The sequence below is a fragment of the Falco cherrug genome, chromosome 3 (assembly GCF_023634085.1).
Source record: "Falco cherrug isolate bFalChe1 chromosome 3, bFalChe1.pri, whole genome shotgun sequence".
Taxonomy (NCBI): domain Eukaryota; kingdom Metazoa; phylum Chordata; class Aves; order Falconiformes; family Falconidae; genus Falco; species Falco cherrug.
This window is the reverse complement of record NC_073699.1, coordinates 82,442,473-82,459,764: the sequence shown is the minus strand read 5'-3', so window position 1 is coordinate 82,459,764 and position 17,292 is coordinate 82,442,473. Positions and strand designations below refer to the sequence as shown.

General features: G+C 38.6%; 1 protein-coding gene across 4 annotated transcripts in view; it reads right to left on the bottom strand.

The window, feature by feature from the left end:
* Positions 1 to 4,791: 4,791 nt before the first annotated feature.
* Positions 4,792 to 17,292, bottom strand: part of TENT4A (terminal nucleotidyltransferase 4A) — a 61,029-nt gene continuing 48,528 nt past the window's right edge. For 2 of the 4 annotated variants that reach the window (XM_014276150.3, XM_014276151.3), the window contains one exon: positions 4,792 to 7,032. In XM_014276150.3, the coding sequence (XP_014131625.2) occupies positions 6,856 to 7,032 (177 nt within the window). In that variant the 3' untranslated portion in view covers positions 4,792 to 6,855. Of the gene's footprint in view, positions 7,036 to 17,292 lie in introns of all 4 variants that reach the window. The other 2 variants (XM_005434475.4, XM_005434476.4) reach the window with 1 other exon arrangement.

The window sequence follows — 17,292 nt, the reverse complement described above, 5'->3', positions numbered from 1 at the left end:
CATGACAACGTAAAAGCTAAAATGAGCTTTGATGAATATCTAGATGAAGTAGGTCTTCAGGTGTCAAAAGATTCTTTAAACCTGTGTCTGTTGCTCCTGCCATGACTGAATAAAGAAAATTGCAGTTTTCTTTTTCTCTTTTTTTTTTTCCCTGAAATGAAGAAAGGTATAGGTAATTTAACGAGTGAAACTCTGGACATCTGAAAAAAAGAGAATCACTGACACTAGTGGAAATATTTCATCTGATATATCTTAGGTTCACATGACATCTTTGTGGCACGGTTTGGTGAATACAGTCATACTGTCAACAAATACACCCAGGTGTCTCTCCACTTTATCATTTCTAATCCACAAGCTTTCGCTGTTTGGAAGTAGCTAGAAATTCTTAATTTCCAGTCTTGTACTTAGTAGTTCATCCTACCTGTAATACTATAAAACTCTAACACAGTGTATTGGCCACACTTTCCACATTTGTCACATCATCAAACTTAGCTGGTGCATAGAGGTTTTCGTGTCAGGATCACTAGCAAACACAGTCAAAACAATCTGTTTCCAAAGTTAATCTTCAACTAACTGCACCACCTTGGCCCAAAAATTTGGACTCAGCGCCATCTATTGATGCATTCCGGTTACATGGAAGGTAACACCCCAGTTCGTTCACCATGTGGCACTGAACTGTACATATGCTTTACATTTAAAAAAAAAAAAAATAGCAACCACACTGGGTTAGGCATTAGTGTTAATTTTTGCCTTAGCTTCTATTTAGCCCTATTCTGCTGTCCCACAGAAGTAAAGATGAAATACTGATACAACTTGTCCAGATAATGACTTCTGCCATCTCTTAGTGATACTAATATCTTAAGAGATCCGGAAGCTCTGCCCCATACATCATACTAACACTAGGGGGTTATTTCCTGGTGGGTTTAAGTCCTTATTAGTAGATCTGCAGCTTGGTATGTCACAATTCCCATTCTGCTGGGATGGTTATTTCATATTTCAAGATAAGGTTATTAAGTTCTTAGATTTTGCTTCCTTTTTCTTCATAGAATTTTCCTTTTCTATATGCCCACTCTTAATGAACATTCTTCTCTCTCTGATTTCTGTGATGCAAAGTAAGGGACAGCTCCAATCTAAAGGTATGATCTATAATTATTTAGGTAAAACTTGAGCTGATAGCAGCTTCCAAACCTTATCGCCACAAAAGCCTTTTTATGATGCTTTCAGCTCCCTCAGTGCTGTTTTACTACCTTTCAGGTAGTATTTGTGTAAGTCACCTACCTACTCCTGTACTGCAGAATAAATGCAAACAAGCACATTTTAATTACCAAAAGTTTCCATGCTGAATCTATGTAACTCTCATCACACACACACAAAAAAAAAAAAAAAAAAAAAAAAAAAAAAGGTAAAGGACTTTGCATCTTTAAATATTTTGCTGATGTCCTACACAAACCACTACTCCTGCACATCTTCATCGTGTTAGTGTTGCTAATGCAAGTTCTTGGCTCCTCAAATTAGCCAGATGTATCCAACAGTAATCTTGAAGGGGCAGATGCAGCCAATCAGAAGATTCAGCTTTGCCTCTTTGGAAAAAAGCAAGAAGCAAGGAATCTTGCAAAGATTTTCTCAACAGAATATGCCCAAGGGGATCAGTTTTCACTGACAGAAGAAGTTATGGACTTCCAGTTTAAACACAGCTTTCATCCTCTCACACAGAAAATTCTGTAATACAGAGCTCCTAAATCCTGCTTGTCTTAGGTTTAAAAGTAAGCCAGTGAAGCATTTATTTGGAACCAATTTTTTAGTAAGACAGTAAGTAAATCAACCTACTGTTCAACTCTCCTAAGTTACTGAAGCAGGAAACAGCTTGCTGCACAGCTAACTCCTCACAACAGAAAAACATGTCACAGGTGGGTTAACGGGAAAGCAGCTGGGGTCAGACAAGATGCCCTTTGCACCCACAATCCTAGCATGAGCAGCAGTGGCACAAAGGCCATTAGCAATAACAGAGCAGAAAATTTTCCTGATCTCAAGCACAGACATGTGTATCACCAGTACGAGCATGCATATAAGCTACTCCTTGAAGAAAAAAAATCCTCCATTCATAATTCCTTTTGATGTTCACAATTCCTCAATATGAAAGGTTTATTAAAAAAGCAGGTGGCTGGAGAATGGCTAATTGATTTGAAACTGGAAGACTTGCTGTGCCATAAGCAACATTCTGTGCCAAAACTTTTGCAGTAGTGTAACAGTGAGAAGAAATATGACAAGAGCTTTAAGCAGCAGTTTTGCCTGTTCCAGGTACAAAGGTGTCTGTAAGAGGCATCCCCTATTAGCCTTTCACCAAAACACAACCGTAGCCTGTGACCATTACTTTTAACCAATAATAACAGAAATATATGGGTGATCTTCTATTAAGAATCCTTGGTTAAAGAGTTACAAGCGTTTTGTCCAATAAATCTCTTGCAGACACAAGCTGTCCATAGGTTTCCCTAAGTGATCTTCTACTGCCAAGAACAAATAAAGGACCCAAAATAGGCAAGGCATCTGCAGGACTGAAACTTATGTGGTATGTTGCAAGATGAAAAAAACCACCAACAACAAAAAAACACTACCCAAACAAGCCACATTTAATACAAGTTAATATTCTGGTTGAAAAGAAAGCCTAAAGCCATTGAAAGAAGGTTTGGGAAAAGGTGAGCTACAACAGTCTTCTGGCAGTGAACCTGAGGTTCAGTAACAGTCAGTATTGTCATTCTGACACCATTGTCTGTTACAGGTGAATTACCCACCTCTGCTGGGTCTGAATACTGGGGTTTGTTTGCAGACCAACAAGACTAGAGCTTTTATCCCAGCTGATTATTACCCACACTCATCCACCCGCTCCCCTAAAGCATTAGGTTTACTGGGGTGTCGACTGCCTTGCAGCAGGGTGGCTTGCTGCTGATGCGCAAAGGTCAGGCTGAAAACTGTGCCCCTTCATGCTAATGCAGCCACCCACAATTGCCAGTCCCAGGTGGCATCACCCAAGGTCATGGCACATTCCCTGGTGTTTTTCTCCATGAATCTTCCTCATCTCCAGGATCTTTTTTTTCAGGCTTCCCTTCTTTCTAAGGCCACTTCCAAAATCCCTTTTTGCACCCCATCTCCTTTCCAGAACACTCCAAGCCCAAATCAGAATAGTCTATGTGCAGAAGTACAAAACATGGTCAACCACCTAGTTGATGGCTCTGTCATGTCTCGTAATTGGAGAAATCACGACATAACTTTTAGTCCATGTGTTATTAAATTTATAACTAGACCATACTGGCAGCAGCCAACAAGTAGGCGGCTTGTTTTCCTTGAGCTCAGAAGCTGACACATGCACCCACCCACCCCACACACGGAGTTATGCATTGCCTGTTAGCATTCACAATTTAAGCTTTTTGCCCACAAATGATAGAAGAGGTCACATTGCTTGAAGGTATACTATATTTCAATGCTGCTCTCTGACAGACATTTGTCACGTCCATTCTCAAGATGCTGTCCCACAGCTGTTCCTGTGGAAAGAAACACTGCTGAACCAGCAACACTGCACCAGCAGTAACATTTGTCATCTTACGCTGCCCCAGTGCACTGGGGGATGGAGTTACAGCAAAAGGCCAATGCAACACCAGCACTGACACCTCTTGGAAACGGCAAGAGATAGCAAATGAGCTTTTTCTATGATGTACTCTATGGGTCCTGTTGGCCCATTCAATTGCAGTCTCTTCCTTCCATGTCTGAAGTCCATGGCTAATTTTGCCTGTGAACAGTGTCCAAAATAACCAGTAGGGCTAGGAAAGATCAGGCGGATATCTGGGATTATTATCAGAGAACAAGGGTTCAAAAGAACACAGTCAGACTCCTAATGCATTAAAAGAAGATGGCTAACAAGGATAAATAGTCGGGCAGAATCTGTGGGATGAATAAAGCAGTCGTCAGCTGGGCAGAAAAGGTGGAGCCCGGGAAAACTGAAGTTCCAAGACCAATTTTGCTGCACTAAATCTTTGTGTCTGCAGAGATTACACATCCCTCTGTCAGCCACGTCCCACAGGCTAACTGACCTTGACAGAAAAAACGTTATCCCAACTATTACTGAGTGCTTATTAATTTCCCTTCTAGTCCCACCACTTCTGTTTTTTTCCAGTGGATACTCATTATTGGACTGGCCAAGTACCACAGACCTCTAAGGTTCTGAATCTCTAGACCCACGTTACTGTATTAAAGATACATCAGCTCCCTTTCTTGGAGCTCACAGATTTACATAAATTCCTTTCAGAGACTCAATTTCCAAAATTTTGAATTCAAGTCAGATATTGACATTTCAGTCCTCTCAGAGGGTTAATTGAAATCAACAAAAAAGGACAAGATGTGTCCAATCTTTGAGGACGCTGAGAACTGGGAAAAGATTTTTGAAAGATATTTACAAACTACAGAGAGGGACTAAAAAATTATATGGAAAATTAAGGTATCCCAAGGGATCAGAAAGTCATTCGCCTCTTAAGAATATTGTTGGGAACTACCTCCAGCTCCTTTTTTCTCTCATTATCAAGGGATCAAATCCACAACTACGAAACCAACAGCCATGTTCATTACTCCCCTTATAAACACATCACAAACGTCTGAGGAGAGCATCCATCCACCTTCCAAGCTCATTCTGAAGGTGTTCAGCATGAACAATTTAAAGCAGATGTTCAAAATCTACATCAAATAATGGGTTAAGGACAAGTATTACTTCAGCCATTAAATCTCCCATAAAAACGTACAGAAGAGTGACTGGTCTCCAAAGTTTATTAAAAATCAAAGAATAGAAAACTTTACATAAAAATATGTCAATTTTAGCTTCCACATAGTTGTCCACACAAAAAACTTTAAACTTGATTTTTTTTTTTAAACCTGTAGCACATAACCACAGTGATAGCCAGGCCAATTTATTTGGTTCACCATGACTGAAGTGTTACATGATACCACTTTTCAAATGAGTTTTGCTTCAAAATGGACGCTAGTATAAGACACCAACTAAAGCCTTTGAAGGCTCTTTAATGTAGTTATGCTCAATATTGCTAGTGTGTGAAGACTAAGCAGTACAGGCTCATGTAACAGCCCTTAGATATTATTTATGAATCAGCTCACAATTTTTAAAACTTTTTTTTTTTAAATTGTGATGAGTCTGGAGCATAAAGACAAACTTTTTGCAAACAGATATGCACTACTCTACTTTGGAATGTTGCCCTCTCTCCCCTCAAGGACCTGTGTTTAACAGATTCAGTAATAACATTAACTACTTCTGCTTCAAAGGCATACAGCATATTAAAAAGCTTCATGCTTGAGACCTCATTTTAATATTCAGATACCAGTTTTAAAACCTTCTATATCTGTACACAGTATAGATGTCCTGTTAACAGGATTCTTCAGCTTTCTCTGCCAGTGGATTTATAGAACTGATCTGTAATTTTCTATACAGCTTAAGAACTGTCATTAAAAAAAATGGGAAGTCAGAGGGCATGAGATGTGACCTACTCCCAGGACAACTGTGGTGCTTTAAAAACTCAGGGTTAGGCAGGATGTACATTTTTCAAAAAGTTAAAGACAGTGTTTGTCATGGCAATACACACTTGCATAGTATACCTGTATGCATCTGTAAATTAAGTGCCAGCCACTCATACTGTGTACAACACTGGGCTGTGCTCTCCTGCAATACATTAAAAGATACTTCTCAATGCTTAGAGCAGCTGAAGTACTTTTTATATATTTGCTCTTAACAGAACTAATGCATACTGCTATACAGATTCCTTAATGGAATCAACATATTTCCTTTCTCCACATTCCTTAAGCCGGGTACCTCTGTTTAATAATGTTGTTTGAACCCAAACATTAACAGGTTACATTACTAAAATGCATCAAAGCATGTAGTTCACAGCTTTTTAATTTCACATCAGGACTTGAACCAACCTTTTTCCCCTCCCTCTCAAAAGTTTTATTTCTGGTACTACAAATGCTGGATTTGTCTAGTTAAAGGAATAAAATTAAAACTCATTGGTCAGAGCAAGACGACTGATAAGAGGCCAGACAATGAGCTAAAAAACACAGGGTCAAAATGCTTTGGAGCTTAATACCTTCTTAAAACCGTAAGCCAAATCGCACTTTCATTGTGAATCAAGAAGCCTCAAATATTACCAAATGTCATGTTTGTAACACTGCTCAGACAACCTGCCAAAACTATGAACCCAACTTAGACAATGCAACCTGGGAAAGGATCTGTAAATTAAAAAACCTCTTCCCCTTAAATATAACTTATGTGACAATATGAAATTAAATTAAAAATTCCAAGTTATTGCACAAATTATACTTCCAATATTTACAGAGCAAAAAATTCTGAACTTTGAAACAAAAACAGGAGAGCAGCAAATTTATTTTTATGAATTCCCAACCTGATTTGCTGCAAAGAAAAAAAAAGAATTCCAAGGGGCTGAAGTTTCCTTCACTTCTAAAATAAAAGAAAACAGAACCCACAAAGGAACAGATGTAGCCACAGCAAAAAAGCCACAGCATTTGTAAATGTCCTTGCAGTTCTATTGTCAGAGCTGCTTCGGCACTGTATGAACCATTGTGGGAAGGCAGAAAACAAACTTCCACATTTAATAAGGCTTCACAGATAAGCACAACTACTTCTTGAAGATGGACTGAACCACCACACAAAGAAACATGCAAAGAAGTCAGCTGCAGATATTTGGCAACACCAATAAAACGATGTGCTGGACGCTGGTCTCCATCCCTCAAGTTGAGTGGCACTCACTCAGTTTGTCTGAACAGGGAAGGTCATTTTGGCATCTGCCATTATCTGCTCAGACTAATAGGCAAACTGTCTCTGTGTTTTTTTCTTCTCCATATATTACGATTGTACTGGTGGTGTCCTCTGTTACCAACTGCTTGCCTCATGCCTCCACTGCTGACAGGGCTGTAGCCATTGCCTTGGTTATGAGCTCCTTTCATGGAAAACTTCATTCCACTGTGCTGCTAGAAAACAGAAAATAAGCACTCAGTTTAGGCATACAAACAGCTGAAACAAAGCACACATTACTAATCGCATTTCTTCAACATACAAGTCATTTCCACAGAACACTGCTTGAAACAACTGGTCTTCTCATGCTTGTCTGATTTTAGCTGTGCAAGTCCAATGGCACTAACAGTTTAAGAAGTGTTTTCTGGAGTGTCCTGCAAATGAAATTGTTGTGACAGTCATGTCAGTTTTAGAGGATCTTACCAAGAACATGACCAAGTGAGATACTCCGTAAGAGTTTCAGAAACGTCACGGATAATGCAAGGGCATGATCATATGAGTTGATACATACAAAGCACAAATCTGCTCTGCCCATGATCTCACTCAGCTACAGATAAACTAGCTACGGCTTACAAGGAGCTTGTAAATCCTACCGGTCTGATTATAAATCTACACAGCTTTTATACCACACCTCACATCCAGACCAATACAAAACAAATTATCAAGAACACAGCGTGACACTTTGTGGGGCAATCTCCAACAACTTGGAACACAAACTGCCCAAAAGTCATAGTGACAGGCTGAGTAAATCTACCACACCATAAAATACTAAAGGCATACAGGAAGTTGGTTTAACATGTGTGTACTTAAAATAGGTGCAAGAGTTACAAAAGATGAAACTGAAAGACTTCCCAAATACTGATACTTTCAATGCAAGCAACCTTTTCTGATGTCTGACAGCAATAACTTTACAGACAACTGACTGCCTTTAATAAAAGTTAATACATCATTTGTCTAACATAAGTGGTAAAAAAGGAACAACACAAAGTTAATATCTGAGGCAACTGCTTAGAACATGAAGTATCTGCAGCTACTTTAGTAACCTCTATTTCCAAACAAGTTTGGAGTAGAAAGAAATGAGAACATCAAGACATCGTTACAATTGTTTACACGAAAACAAACAGTTAAGGTATAATTCCATAAGCAGTATTTTACTGGCAAATTGCAAGTAGAAGAGACACTGAGCATACATAAAATCAAACTGGTGAAGACTAGTATTGTGGAGTAATTAAAGTTAACTACAGGGTGATAAAAAAAATCTTAAACTATTCTTTAATTTGTAAAGGGCATCCTACAGCAACCTAATCAACCTTCAACATGCAACTCTTCTGACAAGTGGTCCGTCAAGCAAACATACCATCTCTTGCCACATTCTTGTGGGAAGTTTTCTAGTTCAGTAAGTGTACATCTGACTCAATTATATAATCAGACAATGAAGCATCCACATTAAATTATGTGGAAATACTAAAAGTGATCCTTCAACAGTCAAAACGCTAGAAACAGCCAGTTCACCAGTCACCCTCAACTACATGCTGAAAAAAAAGAGCGCAAAACTTTAGTTTAGCTACTGTACAACCAAAACCAAGTCTGACCAGAGAGCATACAAAGTCTCAGCAAGCCTATCCTCATCAGCTGGAAATGTGAAAAATCTGGCAAATTCGTCTTCACTTTGAGGATCCAGCTAAAATTTATTGGAGGCAGGAAGGCAGGTCACCACAAGATCAGACAAGCAGCACAGCAAGTATGACAAGTCTATCTACCTGTATCCTAAAAGAAGTCATATCTCCAGATTGTTCAAAAGGCAATCAAACTTCCAAAGAATGATTAATAAGGTAACCAGAAAGCGACCCCTAGCTTGTCATGAAGCATTCTGCATTGGTTTTTAGGCCATCAAGATAAAAGACTGTCAAACTATCAGATCAGAATTTGAACATTTGAAGGTGCTTAAGGAAGTTGACTCGGGGACCTCTTAAGTCAGAGACGATGACTTTATATTTACTAGTTCTCAACTAGATATTATCTGCTAGTTTGTTCAGATTTTTGAAACCATAAGCTTTAAGCATCCTGCACTATGGCATTTCACCACTTAAATGAGCACCATGTTTAATTTGAACTACTATCTGACGATTTTTCAGTTCTTGAATTAATTTCTTAGTCATTCTGCTCTCTCTTCCATGTACTGATGATGACTACACAGACCTAGATCATGTACCTCCTCATTTTTTACTCCAGGTTAAAGAATCATTCATTCTTCAAACAGATTCAATTCCATACGTTCAACCACTCTTACCCATCTTTCCCTACTCTTCCATAACCTTCTGATGTAGAAGGCAAAACTGTACTCACTGGTCATGATGGCAGATGTACATTGATTTTTACATGATGTTTTCATTTCTGCTCTTTATTCCTAATAGTGTCTGAAATTTGGTTTGACACTCAAATTCTCAGTAGGAAATCAAGAAAGTTATCAAAGCAGTTTTCTGAAAAAAAAAAAATCAAGATCTCATCTTTGTAAGAAACTGTCAGCCCAGGGCCTACCACTCTCCACGAAGTTTGAAGTACTTCTCTCCCTCCTGCAAGGTCCTTCTGCACCCCTTTTCATTTGGCCCTTAAGGAGCTTAACACCACAAGCAAACCTCGCCACACCTCATCCATAGCCTTTCAGATGTTAGGCAGCATGAGATGCAGTACAAACTCCTGCAGGGCTTTCCTGGTAAACTCCACTTAATACAAAAATCAAATCTTTGCCTCTCATCTTCTAACTACTTAATTGTTTACAAGAGGACACACACCTTTCACTTAGTTTCTTTCAGAATATTTGCTAAAAAAATCTACTTCCTATCTTTTGGAAATCCCAAAAGGCTGTGTATCAAACAGCTTTGTCTTGTCCACACAATTCTGGATATTCACATGCTCAGGACTCCCATAATCACTGAGAAATGGCATGTCTGTAAGCAGGTGGTAGCTGCAGAGAGATCAGATAAAGACTGAATAAAGCTCTTCAGCTGTGAAATAACAGACAAACCTTTAGTTTAGATGTTTTAACTTCCTGAGATCTATTTCTCTTGATAGAATAACCTCCCATCATAGGACTATTGATTCAACAACTGAATGACAGAACAGATTTGGTTTTCAGTTTTTGTGGTTTGGGCTTTTTTTGACAAGTCTGTTGAATTTGATCCTCTGCAAGTAAAAGCTGCTATGTCTGGAGAAAAAACCTAAAACATTGCATGTAAGACAAGCTGGGGAAGAGGGGTGCACTGGAATTCTTTACCACATACCATGCTAAAACAGTTTCCACATTTTAACAGAAAATTAAGAAAATGTTCCTGGCCTTTACCCCAAACAATAGAAATCTGGTAGAAACTGAAATACCAAGTAATTATTTGCCAAGGAAATCAAACTTTTATTCTTAAATACTGGCAAATTTACTATACAAAACTGACATTCAAAGACTATCATTATTCAAAAAGAAAGAAAATTTATAGCCAAAACCAAATCACCTACACTTTGAAATAACAGAAGTAACATGGGGGGAAGTCTAAACATAAACAGGGTTTCTGAACGTTTTGCTGTTTGGGGTTTTTTTGCCTGTTAACACTTCTCTGCTTTTTTTCCCCTTACTTTAGGGATGTTAGCAATGAAAATGAGGTATCAGTACTCAGCTTTAGAAGAAGCGAGATTCTAACCAGTTAGTTTTGAGTGCTGTAGATATAAACTACAAAGCTAAAGGAAAAGTTTAGAAAAGGCATAAGAGTTTAAAAAGATCACATATTTACTATGTTGTTAAGACTACAGGATTACTGGCCATGACTGAATCTAGCCTGCAGTTGATTGGAATTATAATCCAATTTGTACACTTCAAAATCATTCCACGTAAAAGTGTTAGTTGTATCCAGAAGAACTGTAATGCACCAGTAACATTTTAATTATCCCCTTAAATAACTTAATACACATCTTCAAAAATTTCACATTCACAAAGTTCTTTTCAATTTCTCATCGTATTTCCAAATTCTTTATTTTAGGCTTGCAGCACAAAAACCTACAAAGAACCCTTCTTTAAAGGATTATGTTCACTTTCCCATTTTGAGAAAAATAACATCCAGAAATATACCACAAAATGCATGTAAGTAAAATTTAGCTTCTTGTTCTTTAGAAAATAAATTCACTGTTTTGCAGAGAAACAACAGGCAATGACCTGGCCAATATCTTAGTCATTACTGTGCAAGCAATAAATCAAGTATTAGGCAATGGTTCAGCCTAGCCTTATTACTTAGCTGACAGGATTCTACAAGATGTTTGCACCAGCTACCTGTACGTACTCTTAGGCTGGCAAGATTTGTTAAGTGGTTTAGATTTCTAAGCTGAAGTACAGCAAAACAAAAATAAATTCTTACTCAAGTTGCTTAGGACTGGCAATCTGGGGAAGTATGATATTCACAGTGCTTTGGGTCAAAGACACATCCACTCCTTTTGGGCCCCTCGTTTGGACCTACTGGCTGCTTCCAACTAGAACTGACAAGATCTTGAGTCCTGAACAGATTTTATAATATGGCCCAAACCCCATTTCTGCTCCTATTAAAAGGAGAAAACAGCATTTATGCAACCAGCTGTGAGAGCAGCAAAGAAAAAAGTCAACATGGAGACTAGAAGGAGCTCAAAAGAAAGAAAAGTTTCAGTTGTTTCTTATCTTCTAACCCTCGAGAACTGAAAGACTCAAGACACAAGGGAGCATATTGGGCTTTCATATCTTATTTTACTTTGTGTGGTAGCTCTGCCAGTAGCCTGTAACAAAAGGAAGCTTTTGGTTCTCTTCACCTTTAACAACAGATTAGGCAACTATTAGTATGACTAGTTCAACAATAAACTAGTGTTTGAGATGAGTGCCTAGGCCCCAGAATGAGTGACTGACAGTAGAGACTACCATCATAATCTGAACGTATTTTGAACTACCTTATGGTAAAGAAAGTAGAATATGACACACAAAATAAATACCCTTTTTGATCTTGTCACCAGTCAAGTTTCAAAAATGAGGGGCGAGAGTCAAGACAACATTACCAGAAGGCAACTTTGCTAGTGTTGTGACATGGGCCATGGAGTGTTATCTGCGTACTTGTCGTTAGAGAGAACAAGAGATAATAGCTTCTCTAGCATAAAGCTGACAATTTTAGACCTTAAAGAAAAATCTCACCTTACTAAGATTTCTCACCTTTTTATTTGGAATAAAAAGGTATTATTACAGTAAGCAGACCCAAAACGATTTCCAAATGATGAGCTGATACCAATACAGTACATGTGAAAAAGTCAGTAGAGGACATGCATATATGAATATTCAAATCAATCTCAGTTTGGGAGCAACAATCTGATTACAGTGACACTGGAAGATAAAGGTATACTATGCAAACAAAAATCAGGTATTACTTCTTTTAATTACTTCTAATTACAGACATTTCCATAAGCCTTTTTTATTTATGGTAGGTTTATTTATGTTCCTAGAAATGACTGTTTAGACTTTGTGCCTTTCCTGCAACTCAAAAAGCACTCAGGAAGCAAACATCAAGGTAGCCAGAGACTTTCATACAGTCATATAAACATCTAGGCTGGATGTTTATATAGAGATCTCTAGAGACCTGGATGTTTATATGGAGGCTGGACTTTCATATGGAGACCTCTGGAGATCATTTAATCCAACCTTCTATTGTAAACAGAGTCATATTAAGTTTATCCAAGGTCTAGTCAAACTGACTCAGTTTCCATACACAGAAGGGTATCACTACAAAGAATGTCCATACAAATATATGACAGTTTAAGACAAAAAGGTATCTTGAGTACTGTTTTCAGCTGACCAGCTTCTGAAACTCTGGTGCAGTTTTTCCTTTTCTCCATCCTTTAGGAAAGTAAAATATTATCTTTTCTAAATTTCGCATATATTAAATAAAAAACACACCAAGTGTTTTGTCATACACAGAAGAAGGGAGCCTGACATTTAGAATCAAAACTGTTTCCAAAGTAGACAGTACTATCCTCCTTCCTTTGCCTGAGAAAATGCATGGGCACCAAAGAAAGTATTGCACCCTAAAGGAGAGCACTCTAAATAAAATGTAAGAAACACGCAATTTGGTCGACTGAAGAAACCTTCAGTACCTAAACAGCTTAATAATAATGCCACTGAAGAAATTAGTTGGGTCACTTTTACACTGAAGTTAAAACTAAAAGCTCTGAAGCATCACACTATACTAAGGGAATTTAGCATATCTGCACATCTGGCTAGTTTACAACACTTGCATTCTCAGAAATTTTCGGTAAAGTGGACTAGAGCTCAGCCTTGACATGAATTAAAATATATCTTTACAAAAGTATCTTTCATTGAAGTAAACTACACTTAACTACTTGCACTCACGTAAAAAAAAAAACCACAAGATTTTTGACTCAAGCCCCTGACCAATATTATTTCTGCTTCCAATACTGCTAACCTTGCAGGAATCATTCTAGAGATACTAGCTGCATCAGCATTACTAGTGAGGCAAAGCAACACCATCAATAATTGTTCTGTTTAACAACAAACTTTGAAGCAAAGTATTTTAGCCAGTGAAATGCCTCTAAAGCAATATAAACAAACAGTTTGTAAGTTTAAACATCTGGCCTTATATGGCCAAACACAAAAGAATCTGAGAAATTACTACTGTAAGTTCTTCTAAGAGTCATTTGGACTGTGGTATTTCAGCACTGACATTAAGGTTTCATTACCTAATCATCTCCTGTGCTTCACAATTGAGACAGCGAACACTAATTTTCGATGACCATATTCACAATCAGACAGCACTCATCCAAAAGGTCTTCAGCGGAGGTTTTCTTAGACCCACTGGAAGCCAGCACAGAAGGACTGGTGCTTACTGGCTTTAGATACTTTTAGATACATCTGGGGAAAAGACTGCAACTTTAAAAGAAAAGAGTTCTTCTGGCCTAAGCAACATGAAATTTCTTCTGTCTTCACTGGTGACTGAGTGACCAGCAATTCAAGAAGGAACTGAACTTATTTCATCCTAAAACATCAAGGAAAGTACTCCTTCCTTCTCCATGGGAAGTCAGCAAGCAATTTCCACCCTGTCCATTCTTCTGGACACACACCCCAGCATCTGTTTTTCTGCTTATTCCAGTGGGCAGCACTGCTTCGTAAACTGTGATGCTCTGCCAAGTAAAATTTCAAACTGCTTGTCAGCAAAGTAGAAGAATGATTACCATGGAAAAATTCTGATCATTGTCCCAAAAAGCACACAGACCCATGTCAGGATTAGTCCCTGAACTAACATGGAAATTCTCCAATTGATTATGCAGTATGAAAACAGAATCTGTAATTACACCAAAGCTGTTTCAAAAAAGGAAGTATCAGGAAACTCTAGTGGCACAGAAGTTGCTTAGAAGGCTGCAAGTTGTTCAGAGGAGTTAGTGCTCTTGACATTGGCACCTCCTGCTTTTGAGGGTAGTACTGGACACCTAGGTGTTCGGCTTCCAAGCCAAAACCCAACAGAGAAAGTTGCCAGGGAAGAGGCTGAAGGTACCATTCAGACAAATGAATCCCTTTCAAAGACTTTTTGAATAGGAAAGAACACTTGCTGTTAAGATCAAGGCTTGCACATGTTCAAGTCTATCAGAATAGGAGTCCTCTGAGCTAGTAAAATGTTCTCATTAAAAGTAATAAACTAGCACTGTCTGGAGCTGCATCGCGTCAACTGCAAAAGCAAAGTCATCAACCTAGCTCAGTCATGCTCCAGAAAGTTGCAAATTAAAAAAAGACATTTACACTATTCGGAGTAGAATGATTTCATTTCCTGCTTCTGACTTGGTCCTAATCCTTATCAAAAAAGAACACTTCCTCTTCACAATACATAAGCTTTTGCTAAATTCAATGCAGAAAAAAACATCATCCCATTTCTGAACTGCAGATAGCAAAAAGTTCCTCTGATGTGAAATCAATCTTTGTCAAGCAAAAGCCACAGAAAATTTCCCAATTTTAAAACTTAAGTTATCACACAAACTACTAAAAGAACAGTTAACAAGTATTGCAAAGGAGAGCCAAGTAACAGGAAGCCAGAAAAAGTGCTACAAAACAGTTGTTTCCCAAGATTCAAAATTCCAACAGAGATCCAAAAATCATGCAACACATTGCCTCTTCACAACTGAGGCAAAAACTCTAGATGCCAACTTGTTTTGTACTAACAACTGCATGCCTCAAAACTGGATTTTTTTTTGGTGCAATTCTGATGCAGTTAAGCTCCAGGGCACCTCTTCAGAAAAGCAGAGTTGTTAAGGAAAAGAATAAACTAGACAAAGTTTGTATTTTAGATGAAGTTTAACTTTAAAATAGCTTTCCAGTCTTATTTTAAGCAAAATTCAAAAGTTTGACTGTAAACTAGCATGTGAATACTCAGGTGCAGACACTAAAATTGCAGTATACTGTTCTGTTAGCTTGTCACTAATAGATAAGCTGGTTTTGCCTACGTAAAATTCAGCAGTAGGGAAGGACAGCATGAGAGTGGAATCTGTGTGATCATTTAGAAGGTTAAAACAAAAGGCATACCTCAGAATACAACTGGGGCTTGGTAGATAACTGAGGATTGCAGAGGTAGCTGGGAAGAGCATGTGCTAACAGCTTTCAAAGATGGTCCCCCTTCTATGCTAACCTGCCTGCAAGGAAACCGGGGAACACTTGTGGTATGAGAAAGGAAAGTAGTCTGGTCTGAGTGAAAAAAAACAAAAAAACAAAAAACAAAACCCGAGGGTGAAAAACATTTCAGTGACATGCCTAAAACAAGCACCGGTATAGCATGTACAAAGAATTTGAGCATCAAGCTATAAACGTGCCCTAACTCAATGCTGATACTACTGAACATTGAAAATGCTGTCCAGATAAAATGTCTTCATTATTAATCAGAAAGTTTCAATGTACAAAGCACTACCTGATTATTTTTTTTTAATTCTGTAGTAAGTGGCAGTTACCTTCTCTAGACATAAAAATCAAACTCTCAAGCTGAATTGAGAAATACTCCCTTACACACTAGGCTCAAAGTATTTTGATCAGGAGCACAAAGTCCAGCTGGAGGTCAGCAGCTAGTGGTATATCCCAAGATATACACTAGGGCTAATACTAGTTAACATCTTTGTTAATGACCTGGATGATGTGCCAAGGGTCACTCTCCCCCAGTTGCAGATGATAAAAACCTGGAAAGAATGGCTGATACATAAAGATGGTTGTGCTGCAATAAAGAGGAACTTTGTCCAGCTGGAGAAATGGGCTCACAGGAGTCTCATGAAGTTTGGAAAAGGGAAATGCTAACCCCTGCCCTTGGGAAGGAATAATCCCATACACCGGTACACACTGGGCACTAACCAGCTGGAAAGCAACTTGGCATAAAATGACCAGGGATTACCAGCAGACAAGTTGAACATGAGCCAGCAATGTGCCGTTACATCAGCGAAGGCCAACAGCATCCAGGGCTACATTAGGAAGTGTATCTCCAGCAGGTCAAGGGAGGTGAGCATTTCCCCTCGAGTCAGCACTGGCGAGGCCACACACGGAGTGCTGGGCCCAAGTCTGGGCTCCCCAGTACTAGAGAGACATGGACATACAGAATCGAGTCCAATGAAGGCCCATGAAGATAGATAAGGGACTGAAACATTTGCATACCGGGACACTATGACAGAAATAGGAGCACTCAGGAAGGATCTTATTGATGTGTCTGACTAATGAGAGGGTGTAAAGAATGTGGAGCCAGACTCTCCTCGCTGATGCCCAGCAAAAGGACAAACAGCAATGGTTATAAGTTGAAATACAGAAAACACCATTTAAATTTAAGAAAAAAAAAATTACTGGAACAAGTTGCCCAGAGCTGCTGGTGAGTCTCCTCAAAACCCTGACAGGAGAAGGCCTCAAACAACCTGCTGTACCTGACCCTGTTTTGGGCAGGTAGCTTGGACTAGGTGACTTCCAGAGACTCCTTCCAACCTCAACTATTTTACGATTCTGCAAAAAACTTGAACAATCTCAAAGCAGAAACTGAAGCAAATATATCTTGTGTCATGTCCAAAGTGTCAAGAAAGTGCTGAATCAAAAAAAAAAAAAAAAAGACAAGGTCACTAAGCTGAAAATATCCTGGACCTAGACTCCCAAGAACTGTGATAGGACTGAGAGAAAGAGGAAAATATTGCAAGGACCTCACCTAAAATTAGGTGTCAAAAGACAACCTACAACTTGCATTAAAGCTCATGCGAGTCAGCTGTTTTGACTAATAGTTTTAATAATCAAGATTGAGGGAATGTTTTCCTACAGAGAGAGGCACTGAGGCTATTAAGAAAAACTGAGAATTTTTCTTCCCTTTGTACTATAATGGATACATTAGCTAAAATACTTCAGGCTAGTTGAGTAAATCTCTGCA